At 43.0% G+C, this 26,070-nt stretch overlaps 1 protein-coding gene across 3 annotated transcripts in view; it reads left to right on the top strand.

Moving 5' to 3' along the window:
* Window positions 1-20,826, top strand: part of arhgef25b (Rho guanine nucleotide exchange factor (GEF) 25b) — a 49,555-nt gene extending 28,729 nt beyond the window's left edge. For 2 of the 3 annotated variants that reach the window (XM_018725978.2, XM_018725979.2), the window contains exons 2-16: window positions 2,746-3,044; window positions 3,563-3,670; window positions 8,943-9,070; window positions 9,467-9,533; window positions 9,804-9,907; window positions 10,236-10,305; window positions 12,694-12,783; window positions 13,167-13,259; window positions 14,447-14,497; window positions 14,899-14,976; window positions 15,206-15,397; window positions 15,868-16,048; window positions 16,245-16,459; window positions 17,599-17,739; window positions 20,533-20,826. In XM_018725978.2, the coding sequence (XP_018581494.2) occupies window positions 2,746-3,044; window positions 3,563-3,670; window positions 8,943-9,070; window positions 9,467-9,533; window positions 9,804-9,907; window positions 10,236-10,305; window positions 12,694-12,783; window positions 13,167-13,259; window positions 14,447-14,497; window positions 14,899-14,976; window positions 15,206-15,397; window positions 15,868-16,048; window positions 16,245-16,459; window positions 17,599-17,739; window positions 20,533-20,649 (1,934 nt within the window). In that variant the 3' untranslated portion in view covers window positions 20,650-20,826. Of the gene's footprint in view, window positions 1-2,745; window positions 3,045-3,562; window positions 3,671-8,942; window positions 9,071-9,466; window positions 9,534-9,803; window positions 9,908-10,235; window positions 10,306-12,693; window positions 12,784-13,166; window positions 13,260-14,446; window positions 14,498-14,898; window positions 14,977-15,205; window positions 15,398-15,867; window positions 16,049-16,244; window positions 16,460-17,598; window positions 17,740-20,532 lie in introns of those variants that run through there. The other variant, XM_018725980.2, reaches the window with a different exon arrangement.
* Window positions 20,827-26,070: the final 5,244 nt, after the last annotated feature.

The following is a 26,070-nucleotide window of genomic DNA, read 5'->3' as shown; positions in this document are numbered from 1 at the left end:
TTTCCTGTCATGGGGCAGTGTAACTGTGAATGATGTTAAACCTGCTAAGGGGGTCAGTCAGTGTTCCTGGGGCAAATTTTAAAATCACCTGAAACGGATGGGATGGGCTTACACTTCCATTCTTTCCCCGTGCCGATGTGTAATTTGAAAATAGCATTAAATGCAATTACAGGTTGGGTCATATACGTCGCTTTCTTTTTTTCAAGGAGTTCTTGCCGCATATCCACCTCTGGATATGTCCACTCCTTCTCTGGTGAAAATGTGCATTCTGTTGTGTGGGCAGATCAAGGAAATTGCAGTTTATAGTTTCACCATATAAAATGTGGCACTGTGGGCTCTGGTAAGGAACAAAGATGTTTACATCACGCTGGTTTGAACATTTAATGTGAGACACTCCTAGAATGTGCAACTTTCCTATAAACCACTTCATTTCTTTATTGGTTTCAGACCTGAGAAAGGAAATAAGAAAATACTACGCTAGAATACGGTCGTGTAGCGGTAGTGCCGGGGCCTCGCCGTTTTTGAGCTGCATGCTTGGACATAGGATCAAATCCTGTTCAGGATGTGAGAATGAAAACCACCATTTGGTCGACATGTGTTGAATTCAGCTTGGAGGCGCTTACCCTACCCTGTACTGGAAAACATGTTTGTAAGGACTCTGAACCACAACACAAGTTTGACAATTAAGCCATTACACACATGCTTGAATTTACCTAGAAGTTGACATAATAAGCCAAAAACGAACAAAAAGGGTTATTGGTTTATTATATAGGCATTGGAAGCTAAAACTGGTATAGAAAAGACACACAGATTAAATTAAAAGAACACCCTCACACACTGAAACAAACCTCATGTCAAGGAAAGAGACTGGGTGGAAAACAAGGAGGAAGCAGGGAGGCTGAAAAATAAATGAGTCTCGTCTGGTTACGACTGAATTCCTCGGACCTGCTGTTTCTCTTTGATCTTGTCTTGTGGCCTGCGTTCCCATTAGACACGGGTTCTAGGTATCCTCATATCTTATTTTTTGCCAGTATACATTTTATTAATAGCTGGTGCTTATGGGTCACACGTCGGTTAAGCACCAACTTAGATGAACCTGTAAGTCGGTATTTAATGTGTGATTACATCCCCTACTGATGTCTTAAAGTTGGCATATGTGCATACAAGCCAACAGCTGATATGAGCGAAAATTTAGAAATTAGAGTTTTTTTTTTTTTTTGCAAACCATGCCACTGGGTACTGCTAAATCACACCTTGAATAGTATGTGTATATGTATATATTTATTAATAGTAGTTGAATATTTTCTTCTCTGTCTTCTTTTGTTCCCATTCTTTCCCTTTCTGCTTGACTTTTTTACAGTAACCTTGGTGCAAATCACATCTTTCTGGTGTCTGCACAAAACTGCATGCCATTCACTTCTGCCTATTGTGGTGTCTAATCACAATTTTAAAGAAATGAACATCACAGGAAAACAAGCTGTGCATATTCATACAGCGAAGGTAACTGGGGACAGATGATGAATGGAACGGATGATGGATATACTATATCTTTGCTTGCATGCAAGTTATTTGCATTATACATAAGGATAATGCAAAAATAATTCTAAATGGACATTAAGAATTTCCATTTAAATTCAGTATCATCCACAGACTTCAGGAACAGTCTATTTTCATGCAATGCAAAATATTAGGGAACTGTATGCTTGAGTTGGTACATCCATCCATGATTTTGCGATATAATATTGACAAAACAATTAATATACACACACACACACATTTACAGAACCGCTTGTCCCATACGGGGTCACGGGGAACCGGAGCCTACCCGGCAACACAAGGCGTAAGGCCGGAGGAGGAGGGGACACACCCAGGACGGGACGCCAGTCCGCCGCAAGGCACCCCAAGCGGGACTTGAACCCCAGACCCACCGAAGAGCAGGACTGCGGTCCAACCCACTGCGCCACCGCACCCCTACAATTAATATAATAAAATAAATATAATTAATATATTTTTATTAATATAATAAAACAATTGGTATCACATTAGGGGGATGTAGTGGTGCAGTGGGTATGGCTGGGTCCTGCCCTCCGGTAAGCATGGGGTTCGAGTCCCGCTTGGGGTGCCTTGCGATGGACTGGCATCCTGTCCTGGGTGTGTCCCCTCCCTCTCCAGCCTTATGCCCCGTGTTGCCAGGTTAGGCTCTGGTTCACTACAACCCCGCTTGGGACAAGTAGTTTCAGAGAGAGTGTGACATCACATTGCCTCTAACTTTTACCCTTCCAAGACTTGATACTGTGGGGGGGCATGGTGGTGCAGCAGATTCAGCTGGTGCCCACTGCGTGGGAGGTCTGGAGCTTGAGCCCTGCTTGGGGTACCTTGCGGTGGACTGGTGTCCTATCCTCGGTCTGTCCCCTCCCCCTGTAGCCTTGTGCCCCGTGTTGCTGAGCGAGGCTCTGGTTTGCCCAGACAAGCGGTTGTTGATGATGGATAGATGGACTTAGTTTTAGGAATAATGATAAATTTGCTATTTCATCCCATTTATAGGACAGATCTGTATTTCCTTTACATGATAATCATTCAGTATTTTCCAGCATCACAGCCTCTTCCTTTCTCCTCCTTCTTCCTCTTTTTCACACCATTGCTCCAGCCGGTCCTCACTGCCCACCTTGTTCTCATTTACTCTCTTCTATCTGCTCTACAATGCAAAGCTAATTGGTAGTGCGTGTGTTTCCATGGATTCTGCAGAGTCATATTCCGTGGCAGGCAGCGAGGGCAGCATCTCCACCTCCGTGGCCTCCCTGCCCCCCCAGGCCTCAGGTGGTTCCGACCCCGGCTCCCCTGGCTCCCGCCGTTCTGTCAGCACTCTGAAGAAGTGGCTCACAAATCCGGTGCGCAAACTCAGTTCGGGGGCCAGTGGGGTGGGCAAAGGTGAGCGGCAGGTCCGCCGGCTGGAAGACAAGCCTCCGTCCCGCCTGCACAGCCTGGGGACCCCCGGGGAACAGGGGGAGCACTGTACCGCCCCTCCCACAGCAGACAAGGAGCTGGTGAGAATCACATCCATAATCATTACAGCCTTTATTTAAGCTTGTTACTATAACAACAGTGGCTGTCAGCTAGTTGATTCAACCTTACGGAAAGTTTAGTGCTGCAGTAATATAATAAAAAGGTTTGGACTTGTGGAGAGAGAGGAGTGGAAAATGGGGCAATTAAAAATTGGATTACTTGGATGCACACACAACACCGAGTAACTAATGGAGTACTGGCACAGAGGAAAACCACAGGGAATTTCGATGCACGCTTTCTAGAGCTATTAACTCAAAATATGGAGTCAGCAGCTCTCAGAGTACACCAATCACCCAGCCCCGTGACTCTGTGTGACAATAGCTCCTTTTCCAAACCACATCCGCTTGATTACAGATTGAAGTTTTCTTCCATCGCAAAGACCGGAGAGCAAATTGATTTTCATTTTCTTTGCTCATCTCGCCCGCCGTCGTTATTATTCTACCATTTTTCTGGAGACTGTATTTTAAAAAAAAAATATGGCATGTTGTGTATTTATCAGGAATGGAAAGACAGCTCAAGGCACCCTGACGACTCACAAGGGAACCCCCTGTGTGACAGCTACCTTTGTGAACTGCTGCAGACTGGGGACACGGAGTCCCTGACACAGGTGAGCGATACCTGTGCTCTGCTGCACTCCGGCCAAACCATCACCCGAGATCCGCATGGCCGCAGCAGTCTCCTTAGCCTGCAGTGGAAGAGAAGGCCTGGCAGCTGAAGTCATGCCTACATAGTGGGTTAATGTTGTCCGCAATCTGCTGAAGAACAATGTCTGCAGGGTGGGGCTGTTTCTTCAAGGTGAACCCAGTGTCGCATCACTGGCTGTATTATATTTATTCATTTAGCTGATGCTTTCCTCCAAAGTGACTTACAATTATATGTCCATTTATAGAACCGGGTAATTTTCCTGGAGCAAATTAGAGCAAGCACCTAGCTCAAGTGTACTACAGCTGGGATTCAAACCTATGAACTTTGGCTTCAAAGGCAGCAGCTCTATCCACTTTGCTGCCAGCTGCCCCCCATAGTAAATCCAGTGCTTTGTCAGCTACCAGATAATGGGTGGAATGAAAGCACTCAGAGATATTCTCAATTTCACATGTGTAGGTCACCCCCCATTCACCACAGACTTTTTTTTTTACCCTGGTCAGTACAGCATCATCTTTTCAACCTGGGAGTAACTTGGTCAGCATAGGAGAAGGCAAGAAAAAGAGGAGATGAGCAGCGCAACACCACAGCTTGTCCATGCCTGTTGCATAATTCCGCAAAAGTGTACACTCAAGCGCTACAGTTCATTCGTGTCTTGTCCGTAGTTCCACAAAAATAAACACTCCTTTCTTATTTATTCTTGTGGCTCAAAAGACAAAGGAGAAACAAAGAGAAAACGACAAGACCGGAGCGTGGATAGAGTTCGCGTGATATTTTCCGTACGTTGCGTGATATCAAAGAGGACATTGACAACTACTACGGCTGAGCTAGAGCCAGAACAAGACTTTACTAACATTTCTGATGTACAATCAGTGAAGACATTGTTTAAAAGCTTTCTCACGTGCGTGCTTTAACTTAAAACACTGACTGAGTAACATAAGTGAATCAAGTGAATATTAGATTGCAGCAGCTTGGCACAAACTCTTGTAACAAGATCATGCGCAATACAACGGAACTCAATTTTGCAGAATGTCACCAACGTCTCTTTTTTTCCTTTGAAATATTTCAAAACAAAATGCCATCACACAGCAAATGTTTCTACTTTGATATGGTGACAACAATGGCATTAAAACGCCGTTGAAACCCTTTGCTTTATCATCCCAACTTCAGCACTGTACCCATCCTCGTTACTTTAAACAGCACTCCACACAGCCCTCAGTTTTAACCATCATTACCATCATAACCACCACTCAGTACACATCCGCAGTGTTTTCACTCTCTAACAGTAGTTTGGTACACCTGTACACCTGCATTTGCTTTTACACTGTAACTACCGCTCTGTACACCTCTCTTTACTACATTGCATTTACATTTACTCATTTAGCAGACGCTTTTGTCCAAAGCGACGTACATCTCTGCAAAAGTACAATTTATGCATTACATTAAGAGAAGGAGACATAGCTGCAGACATGAACGTCTCAAGCAAACCTAGTTCGTTACCTACCACTTGCTGCACCGTGGTTCATCAGTCGAGTAGGTGCATAAAACACAGGCTAGACAAATCCCAATATCCTCCCACCAATTTTTTTCTTAATAAAAGATACACAAAGAAGCAAGTACAATGCTAGAGTAGTGGCTGAATAAAGGTTGTATCTGGGGATGCTTATGGAGTTACGATGCGTGAACAGTTACACCGTAAATGAGCTGGAAAGATCTTGGGCAAAGTGGATCTGGAAAAGGTGAGTTTTCAGAGCCCTCTTGAATATAGACAGAGTTTCAGCAGTTCTGAGTGACACGAGAAGGTCATTCCACCACAACGGACCCAGAACTGAGAACCTCCGAGCTTTGCCTTTTGCGCGCGGGACCACCAAGCGAGCAGAAGTAGACGAGCGAAGGGGGGCTAGCTGGGGTGTAGCGGTTGATCAAGTCCCGTAAATAGCCGGGAGCAGTTCTATTGATGCATTTGTACACAGTAACCAGGGCTCAACTAGTGTAACCTATGTTCAGTAGATCTCTGCTAGGTTTAATACAGTAACTTCCATGCCTCCATGCTGCTCCACGGATGTGCTTTGAAAGGTACAGCAGATAATGTCGTGAAATTAGCATTGTGGTCTGTTGCAAATGAATCAGTGAAGCATACATAAGGACATGACTAAGTGACAGAGATAAGTTTTGCAGAGGGAGATAGTGCTAAACCACAGTCAGCAGACCGGGCCCTGGAATTACTGGGGAAGAGCGGGCTGCTGCACAGCAAACTGTCTCACTGCACACGAACAGCTGCGCTCGGTTCCGATCTACATTCCAGTATTTTCTTTCAGTTCCACCTTCTAAGAGGGAGGGCAAAGGTGTGTTACATCAAGTACTTCCAGCACCGAACTCATTCAAATGAGTCTGCAGCACCTCATTTTCTACATCGAGCTGTTGCTGCGCTTCCCAGGCGTACGAACGAAGACCGTTGTTCGCCAAATTATACTGAGCGTATTATCATTTCATTCTGCCTTTTATGAATTGTGTCTTTGGGCCGCCTTCCACATCCACACATTCTGTACTTATACATCGAGCAGAATAATCCACTGGACAGTAGAACAGGATGTTAACTACATACTTAGAAGCTAATGTGAAGTACTGTCACCAAATTCAGAAGTAGGCAAACAAACAGTATTCAGCAACACTGGAGACCGTACACCTCAAATATTTACAGAATTAAACAACTTTTCTGTACTCATAATAAACATGTTTAGGATATTAGATCATCTTTGGAGAGTTTATCTCTGTCCCAGAAACAGGAAAACTGGTGTGGATAAACTTTACTGGAGGCCACATGTGAGTCATGGGGTCAAATGTGAAGTAGGATAAGAAAGGGGGGGGGGGGGCAGCAGAAGCCATAAACTCTATTACAACAGCCATGCATCACATGAGCCCGTACGCTGCAAATGAAAGTATTTTTTTTTTAAATGTAATATTTACCGCAAGGGCAACTTTCATGAAAAGTGTAGCGCGTTAAAAATAGCTTGCGGGCGAAACAACAAATGAAGCCGAAATAAAAAAAGTTAAAAAAGCTGGGATCGTTCCTGTGGGATTGGACGGAGCACATCTGGAAGAAATCAGGAAGGGAGACCGACCTGTCAGGCAGACTTAGGAGCTGAGCACGAGGGCCGTGGGAGGCCAGGCTAAGCCGGAGATCTGCACCACTCATGGTTCGCTGCACGCACACCTCTGCGGGGAGAAAAGGCCTTTCACTGCTCCTCGCTGTTTTTCGTATGTAAAGTGCCAGCACTTTTTTTTAAAACTGACTGTTGCATTTTGTTCCTGTTACTTCTGGAAGATTTAGGAAGGCAGCGTTTCCGCTTCTGATGCATCCGCACGCTCTACTTGCCCTGCTTGCCAGAGGGCGTCACTGTCATTGCACAACGGTGCAGGTCATGTCATGTGACCATACATCGGGAGGACTCCTATCCCACGTATTGAGACAGGCTGCGTGAGCCCTTCCTAACCATGAATCCGCGTCGTGTTTAGATCTGTACGGGGTTTATATTATCCTGCATCCGCTCTGGAATGATGGAGGTGCACCTGTGGCAAGGAAAACCAAAAGATATAAAATCAAATCTCATTTGAAAACTACTGGCAGTTTTGGCACAGCGGGTTTGGCCTGCGCCTGCTCTCTGCTGGGTCTGGGGTTCGAGTCCCGCCTGGGGTGCCTTGTAACGGACTGGCGTCCCGTCCTGGGTGTGTCCCCTCTCCCTCCAGCCTTGTGCCCTGTGTTGCTGGGTTAGGCTCTGGCTCCCTGCAACCCCACATGGTACAAGCGGCTTCAGCCTGTGTGTGTAAGTTTTGGCTTTAACATTCAAAGAGACATTTCCCCATTGGTATTTTTTAAGACTTTTAACATTTTTACATGAGTCAACCTTTCTAAAAGACCTTTTACACCATGAATGCCTACGGATCATTAAAATTACACACCCTGTCCTATGCGCTGGGGAGGCAGCTTGAAGAATTTCATATATTTCTTGTTTCTCAATTTAATCGACATATTTAAAAAATGAGAGACCAGTGACATGAAAGCGTTTCCAGCAGGCACTTGATGTGGCCTGCTCGGTATATAAACTGATGAGTTTATTCAGCGGAGAACCTGCTGGCATCTTGTGAGTCATGAGACACGATGAAACTTGGCAGGCTGCAACACAGATGCCGCTTTAAGGAAAGGAAGAAAAAGTGCTTTCAGGGAAAGGAAAAGCAGACGCGGGGGGGGGGAGCTGATGGTTCATGGACATACAACTAACAAACAAATGAGCACAAAAATGTTTGCTGTGAGGGAATAACAGCAGAGCTTGGCAGGTCTGGTACAATAGAAGTCCATGGCACACTAACTATATTTGTTCGTGTAAGTTCTGCTTGTAGGGTAATTAGTCCTTTGTTTTCTTTCCCAGTGAAGGCCTGGCACTTCATTATCCAAATTACTTTGCTGCCTATAAAGTGTCTTTCAGGGACTTAGAGGAGCTGGGTTGCCTGCATCACTCATGCCTTAGAGTCTGGAGGTCAGGCTGGGTAGCTGGACATCACTGCTGCTGCATAGCCTTCACACAATTATTAGTAACGATTGTCGTGCTGCTTATAATTCTCTTTTTGTAGCTGAATGCTCATCTGGAAAACCTCAGCAAGCTCTGTTCCTTTCCACACCTGCTCTACCGTGGCTTTGTTTCGTTTCCTTCACTTTTTCTCTTCACTCCCTTCTTTTATTATAACGTGTCTCTCTGTGCTCAGTGTATCATAGTGCCTCATCGAGTCTACTTTTCTGTGCTGATGCATGAAGGAAGCGATCCTCTTAGTGGATATCATACTGTGAAGTCGAGACCTAACTTTTCTCGCTAGGTATTTGTATTTTGTGTATCACGTAATACAGCGATGGCGTTCTTACCAAGTGTCAGAGTCCAAGCCGGTGCTGTGTCATCTGTCTGTTGCCATCTGGAGTTCTACAGCTGGTAAAATTATTGGTGTTTCCTTACTGCCGGTGAAATGCAGCTTTAAGTCATCCTGGATTTCATGGCTTTTGCCTACTCTTTAAGACCCGGCACCAGCAGTGACAGATCAGTTCACTTTTTGTTGCAATTCTCCTAGAAAATGGTACCAGTTCGTTCAGACGCGATGTAAGAGAAACTGACGGGAAATTTTCCAAAAATGTGTTCAGATTTTGCTTACTGACTGCTCAGCCCAAAACTTTCCCGTCCAATCTGTTCTAGCAAAACCAGGAATCCTCCAATCAGCTCACAGATGAAGATGGCTTTCCCATGATGGATGATGCATCCAGCCAATCATCAACCGTACTGGACGCTGAAGAAGAGAAGAAGAGTGCCTTAGAAAAGAGCATGTGGGTTCTAATTTCCTTTGTCACCTTTCCTTATTGACGGTAAAGAAGCAAAGTGCGTCCAGTATTACACCGACATACTTGACCTGTGAATTCTCTAGTCATCTCTAATCCATTGAAGGAATTAATTTGTTTCCTCCTAAGTTAATTTTATCAAAATTCACAAAGATCCAGGCAGAAAATTGATAAATTGCTGTTAATCACAAGCAGTTAAACAGTTGTGTTCAGTTGTGTGGGAATTCATTCAGTTAATTTATAAGCCATTACTGAGAATTCTCTGAGCTACTGGGTGTAGGTGTACTTTGATTATACCTTACAAAGTGTTAATAGTGTTATCACATTATCACGGTCTTGTGCATCTAACACTCTACTTTGTCTACTGTTGCTCTGACCTTTAAGCTACGTGCTGAAGGAGCTGATAGAGACGGAGAAGCTTTACGTGAACGACCTCGGGCTCATTGTGGAGGTGATCTTACTCATTTCAGCTTTCCGGAGAAACAAATTCTTACGAACTTTCACTGGAAAAGGACAAGGCTGTGCTTCTATTAATTATACTGTCGCAGACCGATGACATTTTAAAATTCAGGAACAAAGATGTTTTTTTTTTTTTTTAGCAAATAGCATTTCAGTCAATGCTTCAAAGACAAAATTGCATACAGTGCAACGAGTAATAATACCTGTATATGGTACAGACAGTGCAAGTGTAACTTTGGGTAACTGAATGCCTCTGCTGCAGGGCTACATTGCCACAATGAATGAGAAGGGAGTGCCGGACGACATGAAGGGGAAGGATAAGATTGTGTTTGGAAACATTCACCAGATCTTTGACTGGCATAAAGAGTGAGCCTCTACCAAAAGTCTGCTTGAGTGTATTGTAAATAATATCTGTGGGAATGTGCATGTGGGAGTCCATGCGTGTATGCGTGACCAACTGTTTGTGTGCATGTATGCGATCTCGTGCGGGAGAGAACTCCAGTGGGTGTCTGCGTGTGTTTCAATACGCTTGTGAGAAACAGCGTGCACGCCTGTGTGTACGTGTCTGGATGAGAGCGCGTGAGAGGAAATCGTAGTTCCCGGTCCAGTGCGCTTACTGTTCGTACTGGATCCTGTTTGGGTCTTGGATCCATGGGAGCGCAAGTGTCTCACTCTTTGGTTTCCTCCGGCACAGCTACTTCCTGGGGGAGCTGGAGAAGTGTGTGGCTGAGCCCGAGAGACTGGCGCAGCTTTTCATCAAGCACGTGAGTGTCGCTGTGCACCAAGCTGTCACGCTCACGGTTGCACAAACGCACAATGTAGCAAAGAAGGAAACACAAAAACAATCACTCTGGGGAACTCAGGGTGTTTAAATGTACCGGCATGAGCCTTACTGTGTTTACAGTGCGATTCCCTGCCGTAGTGCTCTGTACTCATGTACTCAGAACCCTGTCTAAATTTCAAGAGTCACTCTGGCTCAGGCCATCCAGATCTCATCTGACCGTTCAGGAAGCGTCAAGAAGAAATCAGCGACATGACAATACGTACCACCACAATTGCTCCACAGTGCATGACTGTTAAGTAGCTGGTAATGTACTGGTTAGAACTGCTGCCTTTGGACTCAGTGGTCACAGGTCTGAATCCCACCTGTAGCTGTAGCTCCCTTGAGCAAGGTACTTGCCCTGAATTGCCCCAGTAAAATTACCCACCTGTGTAAATGGTTAAATAGTTGTACACAGCACAACACCGCGTAAGCTGCTTTGGAGAAAAGCGTCAGCTAAATGAATAAATGGAGCATCTTAAACATCAGGAATTCTTTAACGCTAAACTGAAGTTCTAGCCGAATAAATAATTTTAAAGTTACGTAACCCCTCCGACATATGAATAAATCGGGCGCACTGGAAATGAAGAAGAATGGATGTATTGGCTGGAAGTTCGAATCAGTATGGATTTGTTTTTCCTGGTGCTGTGGCTCCTGCTCTTCTCTTCGGGTTCTTTCATTATGTTGCACTTGTTTAATTAGGCGCAGTCGGTAAAGTGCAGCTCTATGCTGCTCTGGAAGGAAATAATGCAATTAAATGCGTCCTCTGCGCGATCAGTTTAAATAGACTTTGAGGCAGAGGGGAAAAGCAGAACGTGTCAAATGGCCAAAGAAGCATGATGAGAATAAGTTGAGGCTGAGAGTGCAGCTAAAATGAAAACCAGGCAGAAGTTCAGAAATAGAAGCTGACAGCTCATTGTCGTCTGCTGGGAGAGATGCCTCATACCTGTCACGACAGGCCAAAAGAATCGGGACGGAAAGACCCAAGTGCAGAGTTTTTCTTTCTGGAGTCAGAAAGAAATATAAGGCAAGTTCTCATTATCGGGGACAGGCGGAGGGTCGGTTGATCGGCGGTCGGGGTTAGAGCGGGAATCCATGGGCGAGGTCAGGAGAATAAGCAAAGAGTTGGTCGAACGGCGATCGGAGTTGAAACGAAGATCCGTGGACGTGGTCGAGAAACAAAGCTAGGGGTCAAAACCGGAGAACGTGAACTGAGAACTGGAGATGCGTTTGCGTGAGGAGTCACAAGGAAGGGCGGTTGTCCCTGACGAGATTCCGCAAAGGTATGGGAGCTGAGGAGGATCTTTTGAAGGGTGAGCGGTTAGTCAGGTGCTGGAGCAGACTCAGGTGTTATTGGTTGAGTTGTGGGTGTGGACGTGACAGTACCCTCACACTCCCTGTCATGCCCTTGATTCTTCCTGCAGCTCACTAGGTGGGTCGAGGCACCTGCTCAGGCTATAGGTCCCTACATTTGAGCAGAGCAGTACACCCGGGCTCTGAGGATCCTTCAAAAAGCACTGCCCTTAGGAGAGCCAGTTGTTTACAGGTCATGCTAGAAAGCAGCTGCTAGGCAGATTGTACCAATTTTAATGCTGCATTCAGTATAATGTGGTTAAATAACATGGTTAAATCATATATGAAATGATGCTCATTCACATTCAGTTCTACTGTGCCCATGAGTCTGGAGGACTATCCTGTATGAAAGCATGACTTAGCATGAATTAACAAGCGTTATCTTGGAGCTTTCATTTATTGTGTGATGAACATCCCGACTGCAAGCCAACATATCATTGCTGTCCATTATTTGCAAAACAGTTGAAACTAATATTTATTCCTATGACTACTCCAGCCTGAAAGGAAGCAGAAGCACATTTTAAACATAATTTCTACATTTTACTGAAGTCTTCAGATTATTTCAAAATAATAAATCTTGAGCTCTGCCTATATTTCACTGATAACTGGTTTTGCTTCTATTCCTTATTTCAATGATTAAAAGTAAAATTTGACTATTTTAGGAACCAGAAATGGCAAATCATTCACTTGTTTCACTGATTCAAACAGTCAAGCTTTTTTATACATGTTGAGGCTTTTAGGATTGCTTTTCGAGTAGGAATTGTGCTCAGCAGTATGTGGCAAATTCACCGTGCTCAAGAATCATGTGGCCACATCCAAAACTCTCCTTCTGTTGGTACATTTCTGTTGTTCTCAGAGATTGCTAAATGAACACATTTAAATGTAAATTTGCTCATGGACTGTAATTTGTTACCGAGCTCTTCAAATGGCCGTTAAGGTACCAAGAGCGATGCTTATTGCTTGTATTTTTCTGTGCCAGGAGAGGCGCCTACACATGTACGTGGTGTACTGTCAGAACAAGCCCAAGTCTGAGCACATCGTGTCAGAGTACATTGAGACTTACTTCGAAGTGAGTGGGAGCTGTCCTTGACATCCTTGTCCCAAAAGCTGAGACCACAGCTGGATGCAGAGCTATGCTTTATGTGGCTGAAAGTAAATGCAACTATATGACTGAATATAAATATGATAGTGTACCGTAGTGATAGTATTAGTATATACTGAACTGTGTATACAGTAGATAATAAGTGTTATGAGGAGATTCTACAGCTGAGTGAGAGACATTTAAGTTGCTATTGTAATGGTCGAAGACGGGAATCTCTTATTCTGGGAGATGAACAAGTGAGAGAGGTGGAAGGTGACTACGTAATGGTGGAAGATGACTGTGTTTGAAGAGTGAAAGGTGACTGTGTGTGAAGGTAGAAAAAGATGATAACATTTCCTTCCTGCGCTCAGGAGCTGAGGCAGCAGCTCGGACACCGACTGCAGCTAAATGATCTGCTCATCAAACCCGTGCAAAGGATCATGAAGTACCAGCTGCTGCTCAAGGTGAGTCTGGCTGCTGGTGCTGCCTCTTTGCCAGTGGGTGGCGCTAGGACACACCACCGGCTGTGCAGCATGGATGCTACAGGTAGCTGAGGGAAGGCTCTATTGGATAATGCTGAATGGTCTAACTCCAGTTCAGCTGTGTCTTAAATCAGAGGATGTTAGGCCTCTCAAGGACACGGGCTGCTTGTTTTTGTTCTTTTGACCTAAAACTTCCAGGAGGACATGTAAGTGATAAGTATTAAAAATATATGCAATTTTTATTTCCACATTAAAAAGGCACACAGTCATCGCACTGTCAAACAGACAGAACTCCAGTGCAAATGCTCTGATTGAGAACTTGCTGTATTGAAAAATGTAAAAGCTGGTAAAGAGGTTAAAGTCTTGTACCCCGTGCCCCTTCTCTGAGAATGTCTATACTGGATTGTGAAATTGTAAGTAACTCAAAGGCATGCACGTGTAGGTGATGCCAGCAGACATGAATAAAGTAAGGCAGGTATGGTCCTCCGAGACAGACTGGACTCCCGAGAGGAGGAAGTACGGAGAAGGACTCAGAGCAAATTCCTAGCTATCGTTGACAATGACTCACCCTCTGCGTGTCATCCTGGAAAAACATCATATTTACTAATAGACCAGCCCAGCTGCGCTCTTCTAGTGGCTATTAAATTCTGTATTGAATCCTCTCTCTAGCAAGATGATACTAACCTCTTACTGTCCAAGTGACTTTTTTGTGTTACATTGCACACTTTTTATTTGCACTTTTTTCTACTCATATGTAAAAGTGTGTACTTGTTCTTCGAGTGTTATGGTAGTGTTTTCTGTCACTGCTTTGTTCTATCTATCTATCTATCTATCTATCTATGTAATAATGTATTATGATGTCTTCCATTTCAAAGTGTGACTGAGTCATACAGAACAACCTTGGGCCTTAACAGAGTGTGCAGCGGCTGGACACAATCATGATGAAATGAAAAAAGCTCTACAGCCAGATTTCATCTAATATGCAGCGATGGACATGTGCAGAATCCATCCATGGGCAGTCTGCCTGGGCAGACAGAATTGGCAGACATCTAATCTGAAACAAATCAAATGTTTGTCCCATTAACATTGCATTTGTTTCCCTGTTTGGGACGCTGAAACGTATTGATCTCCACATCCCATAATGCCTCCTGCTTTGCTTTGTCCCACAGGACTTCCTAAAGTACTATACAAAGGCTGGAATGGACACGACAGAATTAGAGGTACCATTTAGCTTCGTGGCCACAGTGGAAGCTGTCACTCCTCTGTGTTCCTGTTAGAATGTCCTATAAGAACACAAAATAATTGTATTTTCAAAACCAAGAATATGATATAATAAAATGTTAGATTGTAGTTTCCGTTGTTAACTTCTCCTTGTTGAGCAGTTAGAATAAACTGTATTGCTATATGAGAGGGCATCTTTAAAAATTCCTCCCATTTAATACATATTAATATATGACCTTCTATAAAACTATATTCCTTCAGTGCCTTGTTCATTTATTTCTGGAAGTTCACAGCACCCCCTGTTTACAGATCTCACTTGCCACTCTAGTCTGGTTCTTTTACTGAATGAGAAAGTACATGTGTGCTTGTTCTGACTGAACCTTACCTCTGTCCTGAGCAGAAAGCTGTGGAAGTGATGTGCTTTGTACCCAAACGCTGCAATGACATGATGAATGTGGGAAGGCTACAAGGTTTTGAGGTGAGGTTTCACATTCCACACCCAGGGCAGGTATCATTTTGCTGTCTGATCTTTTGCAGCACTTCACAACAAGACAATTCAGAGGTCTATTCAAATTCCATTCCACATGAAAGAATTGACTGTTGAAGTATTTGCTTGCTTATCCTTAACTGCTTCTCCATTTGTTCGCCTGCAATGAGGTCAACCAGTAGTAGCTTATAACACCTCCTTGTCTTTTTTTTACTCTCAGGGAAAGATCACAGCTCAAGGAAAATTACTTCAGCAGGACACATTTATGGTAACTGAGCAAGACAACAGCTTCCTATCTCGTGCCAAGGAGAGGAGGGTCTTCCTGTTTGAGCAGCTGGTCATCTTCAGTGAGCCAATAGACAGGAAAAAAGGCTTCTCTCTTCCAGGATATATCTTCAAAAACAGCATCAAGGTTTGCTTGTCTTTGTAACTACTATACGCTTCAGTATTAAAGCTATTATATGTATTTGCATGTGTTTGACCTGGTGACATTTGTGTCTATATATGTATCCAGAGAGGAACTGAAAGAAACGGAAATAGTCACATTCTGGTCATAAATCACATGTTCAGTTTCCATCTATCATTCAAGCATCAGTGCTCTGCACACTCATTCATTCCATTAAACCAGAAGAGCTGCAGTGAAATCCAGATATAAATGTCAATAACTTTGTCTCCATGCTCTTTCTTATGCTGTTTTACTGATGTCTCTGTTCATTAGTCACTTAGATGTAAATATTTTTACGTGAAATTCTCCATGAAAACGTCTTCTTCGTCGGCCTCCGGAGTGCCCACTCACTTGTTAATGCGTGTGTGGTGTGTCCTTGCGGCTCTGTTGGCCTAATGAAGATCCGATGGTAGCCTGTTGTCTACTTCATGTTCTAGGTAAGCTGTCTTGGAGTGGAGAGCTGTGTCGACGGAGACCCCTGCCGTTTCGCATTGACGTCCCGCGGGGCTGATGGAAATGCAGTGCGCTTCACCCTGCAGGCGGCCTCAGCTGAAATCTCCAGGGCCTGGGTGAGCGACGTGGGCCAGATCCTTGAGACGCAGCGCAACTTCCTGAACGGTAACCACTAAGCACAAGGAAAAAGACTGGAAAACAACCTTTATCGCATGCGAAGGCAAAATAGAAGCAGGTTATGGGTGTTTTGAAAAGTTCAACACAAAACTCCTCACTGTGAAATGCAGAGAAATTGTGTAGCTGGACAGTGCTAGGTTCAGGTGTGCCTGATTTTCTTTTCCGGTCCCCTTTCACCTGACAGCCCTGCAGTCACCTATTGAGTACCAGCGGCGTGAAAGCAAGTCCAACAGTCTGGGCCGGGCCATACGGGCCCCAGTACCCACCACATCCCTACGACCCCACTCCTCCGCCTCTATTGATCGGCAGCGAATGCCCTGTCTGCGCTCTTACAACACTTCCTTGCCCGCCCTTTACCTCCCCAGCCAGGGCCCTCCGGAGGGGGTCTCACTGCAAGAGGTGTGTTCTCAGGGGCCCTTGCTTTCTCTTTTGCAAATTCTGCACTTGTGGACTGAATATAGAAAGGCTATCAACTCTGCTCCTTTCTGTCTTATTAGGTCTGTCATACACCCGTAAAGGTCTCACCAATGAACCCTGTTCAACCCACAGTTCCTAGTTGTGCCTGGGTTTCATTTGCAAATCAGCTTTTATACTAAATAAAGAGAAGCACACACACACACACACACACACACACACACACACACACACACACACACACACACACACACACACACACACACACACACATTTTCAGAACCGCTTGTCCCATACGGGGTCACGGGGAACCGGAGCCTACCCGGCAACACAGGGCGTAAGGCCAGAGGGGGAGGGGACACACCCAGGACGGGACGCCAGTCCGTCGCAAGGCACCCCAAGCGGGACTCGAACCCCAGACCCACAGGAGAGCAGGACTGCGGTCCAACCCACTGCGCCACCGCACCCCAAGAGAAGCACCTCATATGAAATTTATGGCCCTGAATGAACAGCCTTTGAGCTATGAAATAATTTGGGGTAATAGAAGAGCACTTGGAGCTCTTACCAGAGTACCGTGATGTACAATCTCTTCTGAAAGAACCAGGACAAAGAAACGCAAACACCAACAACAGCAATATGCTTACTGAATGGTAGCACAGTGGTGCAGCGGGCACTATCAGTGCATCGCGGTGTATGGCTTTGAATCCAGCTTAGTCTGCGTGGAGTTTTAGGTCTTATTAATGTTAGTTTCTCTTGCAATCCAAAGACATGTATTTCAGGTGAACTGATGAGTCAAGTTGTCCATTGCGTTCATACATATAAGTCTGTGATTGAGATGAACTGATATCTCTCCAGGGTGTTCTACTCTATGGTTCTGGAATAGATTCCAAACCACCGTGACCCTACACTGGACAAGGAGTTACTGATACTGTCTGGATGGGTGGATGAATGAATGAATATTTACCGAGCCTGGACTAGTGTTGTGTTCTGTATATGTGAGATGCTACCATTGGAGCCTCTATTTTAAAGGAATAATTTGCAATGATTTTTTTTTTTTTTTTTTTTTTTTTGATCGAACTCTTGCCTCATTCCCATCTATACCTGTGTGTTGGTTTTGTGTGCAGGGTCCGTGCCGCTCTGTAGTATCCAGTCTGAACAACCGGACAGTGTCTCCTGCCCAGATCCACCTGGCCTTCCCTGAGCAGTCCGATGCAATCCCAGGAGTATCCAATGGGTTGTGTAACCCTGCAGACCCCAATACACAGGTACGTGCGGCTGCTATCTGCCATTGCCGCCTGCTGGGGAAGTCTACTCTTGGAGTGGCGCATTCTAAAGCAGTTTGCTGTTCATTGCTTTCTGTGCACAGTTTTTTTTTTTTTTTTTTTTAGTCCATTCTCTTCCTTTCTAGTACTTGTTTTTCTATGAAAATACAAAATACACTATTGACCCGATATAATGTGCTCAGCAGGATCCAAACTTTCATGCCCCGTTACAAGTGAGTCCGTGTCGTAACGAGTTTCTGGTTTCGACAAAGGTTCAAGAAAGTTTAACTCGAGTTTGCTGCTGAGAGAAGATTAACATAAATAAAAACAACCGTCCACACATGTATAATTCACAATTACTATTAACAGTGGATAAAGTGCAACTCAAGAATTCTTGTTTTTATTGATGAACCACAATGGAATGAACCAGAGTATTCACATGTGATAAGTTCTGTAACATTAAATGCACTTCCTTACAAATTACTTAATTAGAGATATTTACAAAAATGACACACCGATATTGATAGGATGTGAATCCTGTTCACATTTCCGGACTCTAGCAATTGAAGCGCAGTATCCATGGCTGCTAGAACCTCAGTCACTTTAGGCAATGGAGTATCCCAACATCGGGGGCGCGGTGGCGTAGTGGATTGGACCGGGTCCTGCTCTCCGGTAGGTCTGCGGCTTGAGTCTCACTTGGGGTGCCTTGCACTGGACTGGCATCCTGTCCTGGGTGTGTACCCCCCCCCCCCACCCTTATGCCCTGTGGTGCCAGGTTAGGCTTCGGCTCCCCGCGACCCCGTGTGGGCCAAACGGTTTCAGATGGTGTGTGTGTGTGTGTGTGTGTGTGTGTGTGTGTGTGTGTGTGTGTGTGTGTGAGTATCCCAACATCTGAACAATTTAAAGCTGTACTGCTTTGGAGCAAGAGAGCAAAGTTACACCAAAAGATCACGGAAATAAAAGGGTTTACAACATGAGTGACGAAAACAACAGAGATCTACTAGGCATCGTTCGAACGGTTTTTCACAAAATTTCAACATTTTTTATTTTTCACCCTCGGTCTGTGTTGTACTAGTCGCTATGCTGCGTATACCTTTCGACTTTCGGAAATGTGTCTGGGAACCACCCACCTTTGAAACATGTGGAAAGGTTTCAATCAAAAAAACTGGGGCTCCAAGCTCTGACCGCGTTGTATGGGATCCCACATTATATCAGGTCTACAGCGTATCACCCATGTTGTAGGAACACAAATGAGCATCCACACTGTATTTCAGACTATCAAGCCTAGCAAGTCCAAAATAAAAGCTTTTTCAGCACGGAGGAATGACATTAGCAGGATCCTCTCCCAGGATCCTCTTCTCTGGTGTTAAACACTCCAGCATACGCCACAGTGTGTGTACAAGACCTTTGACCATCTGAACCATTTCTTCTACAGTACTTTTTGGCCAGGAAATTGTTCTCTTGTCTTTTCAAATTCAAAACATCCTGTTGTCTTCCCCGAGCATCTGCAGAAACTCTGCAGGAGTTGAACTGGTCACACTGAAGGAACAGATGTGTTCTTAATGTAAAGATGTCAATGTTTAGATTTTTTTTTATTGACTTGGTTCATTTTTTATTATATCTCTTATTTTTATTTTTTTACACGATGAAGAACCTGGGATGCAGAAAAGTTTTTGGACCTCTGACTAGTTTAATTTTACATATTCATTTTACCTGAAAATAATGTACTTTGGTATCATATATATTCAGGTATGTATATTGAAATGCTGATAAACAGTGAGCATTTGCATGAAAACAGATTGCATTACACTGGCTGAATTTGGAAATACTCTACTGGGTTCGTGTATGACCTGGGTTTAATCCTAAAGACAAAACAGGTCTGCAAAAAAGCACATAGAATGCACGTAAAATAAGAAGACACATCCATTCATGTTTAAATTTTGGAATGAGTTCAGGGGCTCATCCTAAGTCCAGCAAAGTGTTTTCTCAGAGGGCTTCAGAGAAAAGTGTCAGGGCAGCTCTCCGGGGACCAACTGGAGGGATTTACTGCGAACAATAATTAATGTAGGCATCCGTCTTCCCAAAGGTTTTAAGAATTCGAAAACACAGGCCACTAGGGTTTGCTTTTCTACAAGAACCGGAGGGAAGTCTCCTGTCATTAGCACCTCATTCCTCCCGAACCCACCTCTTTGGAAATGTTTCATTGTTGTAGTGGATTAAAGCAGGTGGTTAGGAAAACAAATACATAATTAATTTCTGTCACATTCAGAACACAGCAGAAAAGAGACAGCCCTTTAAAACTAATAATTATGATGTTATCATTTGGAGCTATCAAACCCTGATGAAAAATACAAAACAGTAATTGAGGGGAAACAAATCTTCTCTGAATTCTAATGGGATCATATTCAGAAGGACCAAAGAAGAGATTCACAACAAACCTGGGACACTATTTATTCCAGATGTTGGGTTAAAATTTATTTTGTATTTGTATATTGATTTTTACTTTGTGTTTGCCTCTTGCACGGAAATCTGCACAGTTTCCATTACAAGGTTTTGAGGATGATATTCTGTGACAATGTGGAAATCTGGTGGTTTAAGCAAAAAAGTGAAGATGACTGTAATGTAATTGTCTAGAGCCACTTTATGTTGGAACCTCAGTGACAAGTTGTCCAAATTGCCCCATCCTGGCACAACCCACTCGCACCCACTGCTTAAACTCCCGCAGCCCCAGCATTTCAGCCTGCATTCCACTGTGCTAAGTGTGCATTCACAGTGTGTCTCCCCCTCCCAACACAGAGAGCTGATGAAGGGTGTATGAAAGCCATCACAGGGGATCTGGTGCCCTGCTCATCTGGCCCATCTGCGACCCAGTGGCCCAACAACCTGGCACAGCTCGACGAGGATGACCTGTGAACACATGGACTTTTCTGGGGGAGTGCGGAGCAGGTCCAACTCAGGAGCCCCAGAGTCTTAATGTCTATGCCATCATTAATGTGGTTGTTAAATGATGTTACTCTTTTTGTCCATGTTTTTTTCTACCTTTCAGATTTTACTTACCACCATTCTGACATAAATGACCAGAAGGTTAAAGACTCTGTCCTAGTAGTCTTTTTTCTTTTTTACCACATGAGCTGGATAAAATATTTGTCAAAAACTATTGTTTTCCATGCTTAATTAATGCTTGGTTGGAGGAGAAATGAGACAAATACATTACTAAACTGGGAGATTTCAGAACAGAATTCTGGATTTTGCGTTAGCACACAGGAAGAGGGTTGTCTTTTGTCAAGTGTGTCTACTCTGTTCTATAGGATTTAAAGGATAGCGAACAGCTTTGCACCCATGTAAAAATGATGTAAACATAACAGTTGAGGGATTCTAAAATAAGGGCCAGTCACACCAGTCTTTAACAGGCTACTGATCAAAGTGAGAAGACGACTCTAGCCACAGTGAAGTCCTCTTTGGACAGCGCTCAAAGAAAGAACCTTTTTGTGTTTTACGATAATGTGGCTGAACAGTACTTTCTTGCCTTTTTAATTTTTTCAGGTCAGAGGTGGTCAAGGGTTGTGGTTGTGAACATTTCAGGAGACAGTGAGCAGCCCTTTTAAGGACTGATTTGTCTGATTTCACTGCACCTTGTAGAGCAGAGCTTGTTGAGACATGTCGCCCATAATACAGGCATCCCTCCGCTTACAAAATTAATCCGTTCCTGAAAACGGGGCAGATATTGAAATTTTGGATACAGAAAGCCTATTTGAAATTATTTTAAATGGAGAAAAATAATGCATTCCCAGCCCATTCAAGAAACCGCAGATACTTTCCCAAATATCACTAGAACACTCTAAAAGTCATCAGCCCTTAATTTCAGCAAAATATAAAACACATTTACACACTTACTGCTCCAAGGTATTTCCCATTTTTCTTTTCAATTGATCAGTTCTCTACAGGATGAACAATAAACCAAGCTAGGATCCACTGAGTACTTGTGTTTATTGTGAACAACTTTCTAAAACTATCCACTTGACAAAATCCACATAAAAAACCCTGAAAAACTATCAGTTAGGCTTTGCTTTCAAATTGTTCTGCGGTCTCCTCAATCACTGAGTTCAATAACTCGCCTAATAGATACACCTGTAAAATTCGATACACTTTCCATAGTGCCCATTCTCTTGAAGCAAAACTCTCATATTCCTAACACACCAACAGACAGAGAGATCTGGATGCAGACATGCCAGCTACAGTACATTACTGCACTTCTGCTTCAGTCATGTGTTGAGCAAATTTTTTTGGATGCTTCAGATAAATTTCCTCATATTGGAATCAAAAGCCAAGAGCCATGAGACTGAAATTTCAGATAAAGTTGGTAAGTTTGACAAAATTTGCAAATTGAGGGATGTCTGTATGCGCTTGAAGACCAACCTGGGGTAGAGGCCTTTTTGACAGGGTTTTGAAAAAATACTTTGGCTTCTGACTTCTTTGTAATATAATGCCCCCTTTGATCTGATTTCATGTTTTTACCGGTAATTTTACGACAAGGCAATCAAAGCAGAAATGCTAGATATCTTGAAAATACAAAGATATATTTGATTTTGGCAGCTCAGAAAACCCATCAAAATGGAATGCAATGTTGTATCATGGTGACGGCAAGTATAGTTATCAGTGAAGAATAAATGACATTTGGCAGGTATACTTTTTTATTGGTGGAAGGTTTTATATCATATTCAGAAAGGGTACCAAAGAAATGCTGTTGCATATTCACTCCTTCGACAAAAAGTTTACTTTGCTACTTCTGGCTAAATCTGACTGTACAGGAGACTTTCTGTTACACCTGAATTCTTTGGTCCTTCTGGACAACCAGAAACTAAGGTGAGATTCCCCAGGGAGAATCCTTCTTGCCAAGTAGTTGGGACTCACCATGCCCAGATTTTTAAATGCAGATGCTGTGTTTTTTTTTCCCCACTCTTGGGGTCAGTTTATACTTGCTACTTTGCATGCATTGTTAAAGACAAAAGCATATCAGGAGTGAAAGTAAAAGTACAAAAGAACAGGAAAAGGGATAGATTAAGCTGTCTGAAGAAATCTACTGTTGTATCATATCAAATAAAACGCATCTTTTTGAAAACCATGCGGTGTGCATAATAAAAGAGTTGTTGATTTAAACATGCAAACCCTTAGCTGTAAACCTTTAACTCACAGCACTAGTTTAATGGTATGATTTTCATTGTAAATTTTAGACGAATAAGCACAAAATATCAAGAGGGCATTAGGAATTTCCTGAAAAAATAGATGATTGGGTTGTCTTGGAACATCACACTTCCAGCTTACACAACCCACTATCTTATCCTAATGTGAAAATGATTAATTGCAAAAATGTAACAGCAATCAGATTTTCTCTTCCAAAATCATGTCTGTTCAACTCTGATTTAACAGCTCTATATCAATGGGAATACTACACAAAATTTATCATTTTTGTTTGATATATTCAAATACGGCTTTTTCACGCCATTTTTCTGTTAATGAAATTCATATTAAAGGTGAAAAATGTGTGCTCATCTTAAATAATTAACTTGTGCTGTTTTAAATCAGGGGGCTGCGCTGGTGCGATGGTGCGGTGGTGCAGCAGGTTTGGCTGGGTCCTGCTCTCTGGTGGGTTTTCACCAGTCAGAGATTATTGATAGTTTTGCTGTATAAATGGGTAAATAACTGTAAGTGACTTAACACTGTAAGTTGCTTTGGAAAAAAGCGCCAGGCTAATATAAATGGTGAATCTACGTGGGAGCAGCTGTCCTGCTGAGATATCTCTACCAATGACGTGTAAAATGAGTAATGACCGGTTCCGCAGTTGGCTCATAATTTTTGATCGGGGCAGTCCATCACAAGGCACCGTAAGAGGAACTCGAACCCCAGACCTGCCAGAGAGCAGGAGACGGCCAAACCCGCCACACCACCAATACAAGCTTATCTGTCTATAAACGGAAGGACATCTGTTGAATTAAACGTTAATTAATCACACAGACAATATAAAGTTCAAAGTAGTCCGTAGTTAACAAAAACTGGATGTTTATGTGAATTCACTGGCACTGAATGGGAAGTTATGGAGGTTACATGTTTTTTTTTTTTTTTCAGTAAACAAGTTACTTTAGTGTTGTTAAAAGTTAATAAAAGCAATAATATAAACGTTTTATACTGCAATGTAGTAGCGTCACGTCAAGCGTAACATGTCGTCTCGTGGCCCACTTCCGGGATAAACTGCAAAAACTAGAACAGTGAGGCGAGCAGTTTCCGGTGATGGACAGAAGAGTTACTGAGTGTTGTTGCATTATAGCTCATCATTTTACAATCAGGTTAGGCTCTCTAAAATGCCTAAACGGTTTTAAAATAAATAAATGAATAAATAAACTGAAAGGACTCTACTAAAATTTGACTGATTTCGACATGGTTACAACACGACTTGCGAGTGACGAAGAAGAGACTTTCGTCCTGAATTGTGTTTGCGGGTTGAGTTGAGGGCGCAGCTGCACCGGCTGCACATCCGTGTACACTTCACACATTAACTGTCACCTTCCTGGCGCGCGCGTGTGTGTGTGCAGTACTTACTCTGTTACACGCATCTGCTCATATCCGCATTGCTAAAATGCGCCTGGAAAAAAAAAAAAAGTAGCTGCTGCCCTCTGCTGGTCACCTTTTGCTTGGTTTGAAATCGCCAACCGGCTAAGGAGTGATTTTATGGCGCTTCATGTAACGATTACCACGTGAGTATTCTGTACTCATATGCATTTCTGCGCAATAAATTCGAGACGCTTTTAATGATTCAAAATAATATTTCCCCCGTTCACCTCACGTTCTAAAGGAAGACAGTGGGACCAGCCGGTGAGGCCGCTCTGGACGGAATGAATCTATTCTAAATTATATGAATATTTCTCAGTATGAACAACACAATTTGCAGTACGAACTATTCAGTTTTGATTTTTTTCATTTTAATTTCGTTTAATTTTTAAATTTAGGTCCCATTTTTTTACACATTCAAATTGCAAACTCTGTAGTGGTTTTTATTTTACTGAATATATATATATCGTATGAAATACTAAATACGAGTGTCTTAAAACACTGTTTTATGTATACACTTAGAAAACTTCTTCTAAAAAGACATGATTAAATTCAAATGGGATGCGGACTTAAATTTAGCCGTATGTCCGCTGTTTAACACTTACTATGTTTACTTGAGACTTTCATCCATGTCGCTTTCTCTATAATGTAATGCATAAATCGTACCTTTGCAGAGATGTACGTCGCTTTGGACAAAAGCGTCTGATAAATGAATAAATGTAAATGTAAATGTTTAGGTGGGATGGGAGGCAGTGAGTGAGAGAGGCTCGTGCCGGGGGACCGGTGTTCGGCGCGTGCTCGGCTTGTGTCGTCATCGCGAGCCTTGCTTACTGCTTTTCCCGCTTTTGTGCGCGTTCCGTGTGGGTGTATCTATGTATGTATGCGCGCGCACACACACCTCGTCATAAAACGTTTTCTGTAAGATGGCTGTGTTTTGTACTTGAGCTGCTTCGACACTCAAACACAGACTTTTGTCAATAACTATTGTCTGAAGTGCCTACGGCTAATTTCAATGAAAAAGTCACACACATCTAGCAGCAATTATGCCTCTAGTAATAGTAAAGGATTGACCTATAAAATTAATACCGTAAAGTTGTTTTTTTATCCACAATCTGCCATCCTGACGTGAAAAATTGTTAGATAAACTATACATTTGCCTCATTTTTGTGTCTTTGAAGGGGCATCGGAATAACCTTTGAATTGGTTTTCTGCTAATTTGACCATATAATTGTATCTGCTGCAGTTAAACAAAGAATTTAAATAGGCAAAAATTGAGTTGGTCATTGTCTTTATTTGCATTTACAGAAAATTTCTTACATGCCTTCTCAATATACAAGAGTTACATACATGTTATGTACATCAACATTTAAAAACAAGGCTAACTGTCCGTACAAGGATATACTGTACTTTGCACATGTGCCTGGGGAAGCCTGCAATAGGAAAGGGTGTAAAGAAGCATATTCAAGAGTGGTCCAAATAACTCCGCAATACATTTTATAAAGAACCTCAGACTGAATTATCAACATTGTACTTGGTTACATGAAACATATTGGTCTGAAAGTCCTGCAAAACCTTACAGAAAAGACCTTATACGCATTTATGTTATAAATCTCTATAGAAGAAGCATATGCTTTAGTTTTTATAGTGCTTTCTTTCATAAATATATTGAGTTGTGCTTCAGTTGAATGAATGAAAATAAATGTAAGAAAATATTTACACCACATGGCACAT

This window comes from Scleropages formosus, chromosome 22 (assembly GCF_900964775.1).
Source record: "Scleropages formosus chromosome 22, fSclFor1.1, whole genome shotgun sequence".
Taxonomy (NCBI): Eukaryota; Metazoa; Chordata; class Actinopteri; order Osteoglossiformes; family Osteoglossidae; genus Scleropages; species Scleropages formosus.
Note: the sequence above shows the minus strand (reverse complement) of the source record. Positions and strands in the feature narration are given on the sequence as shown.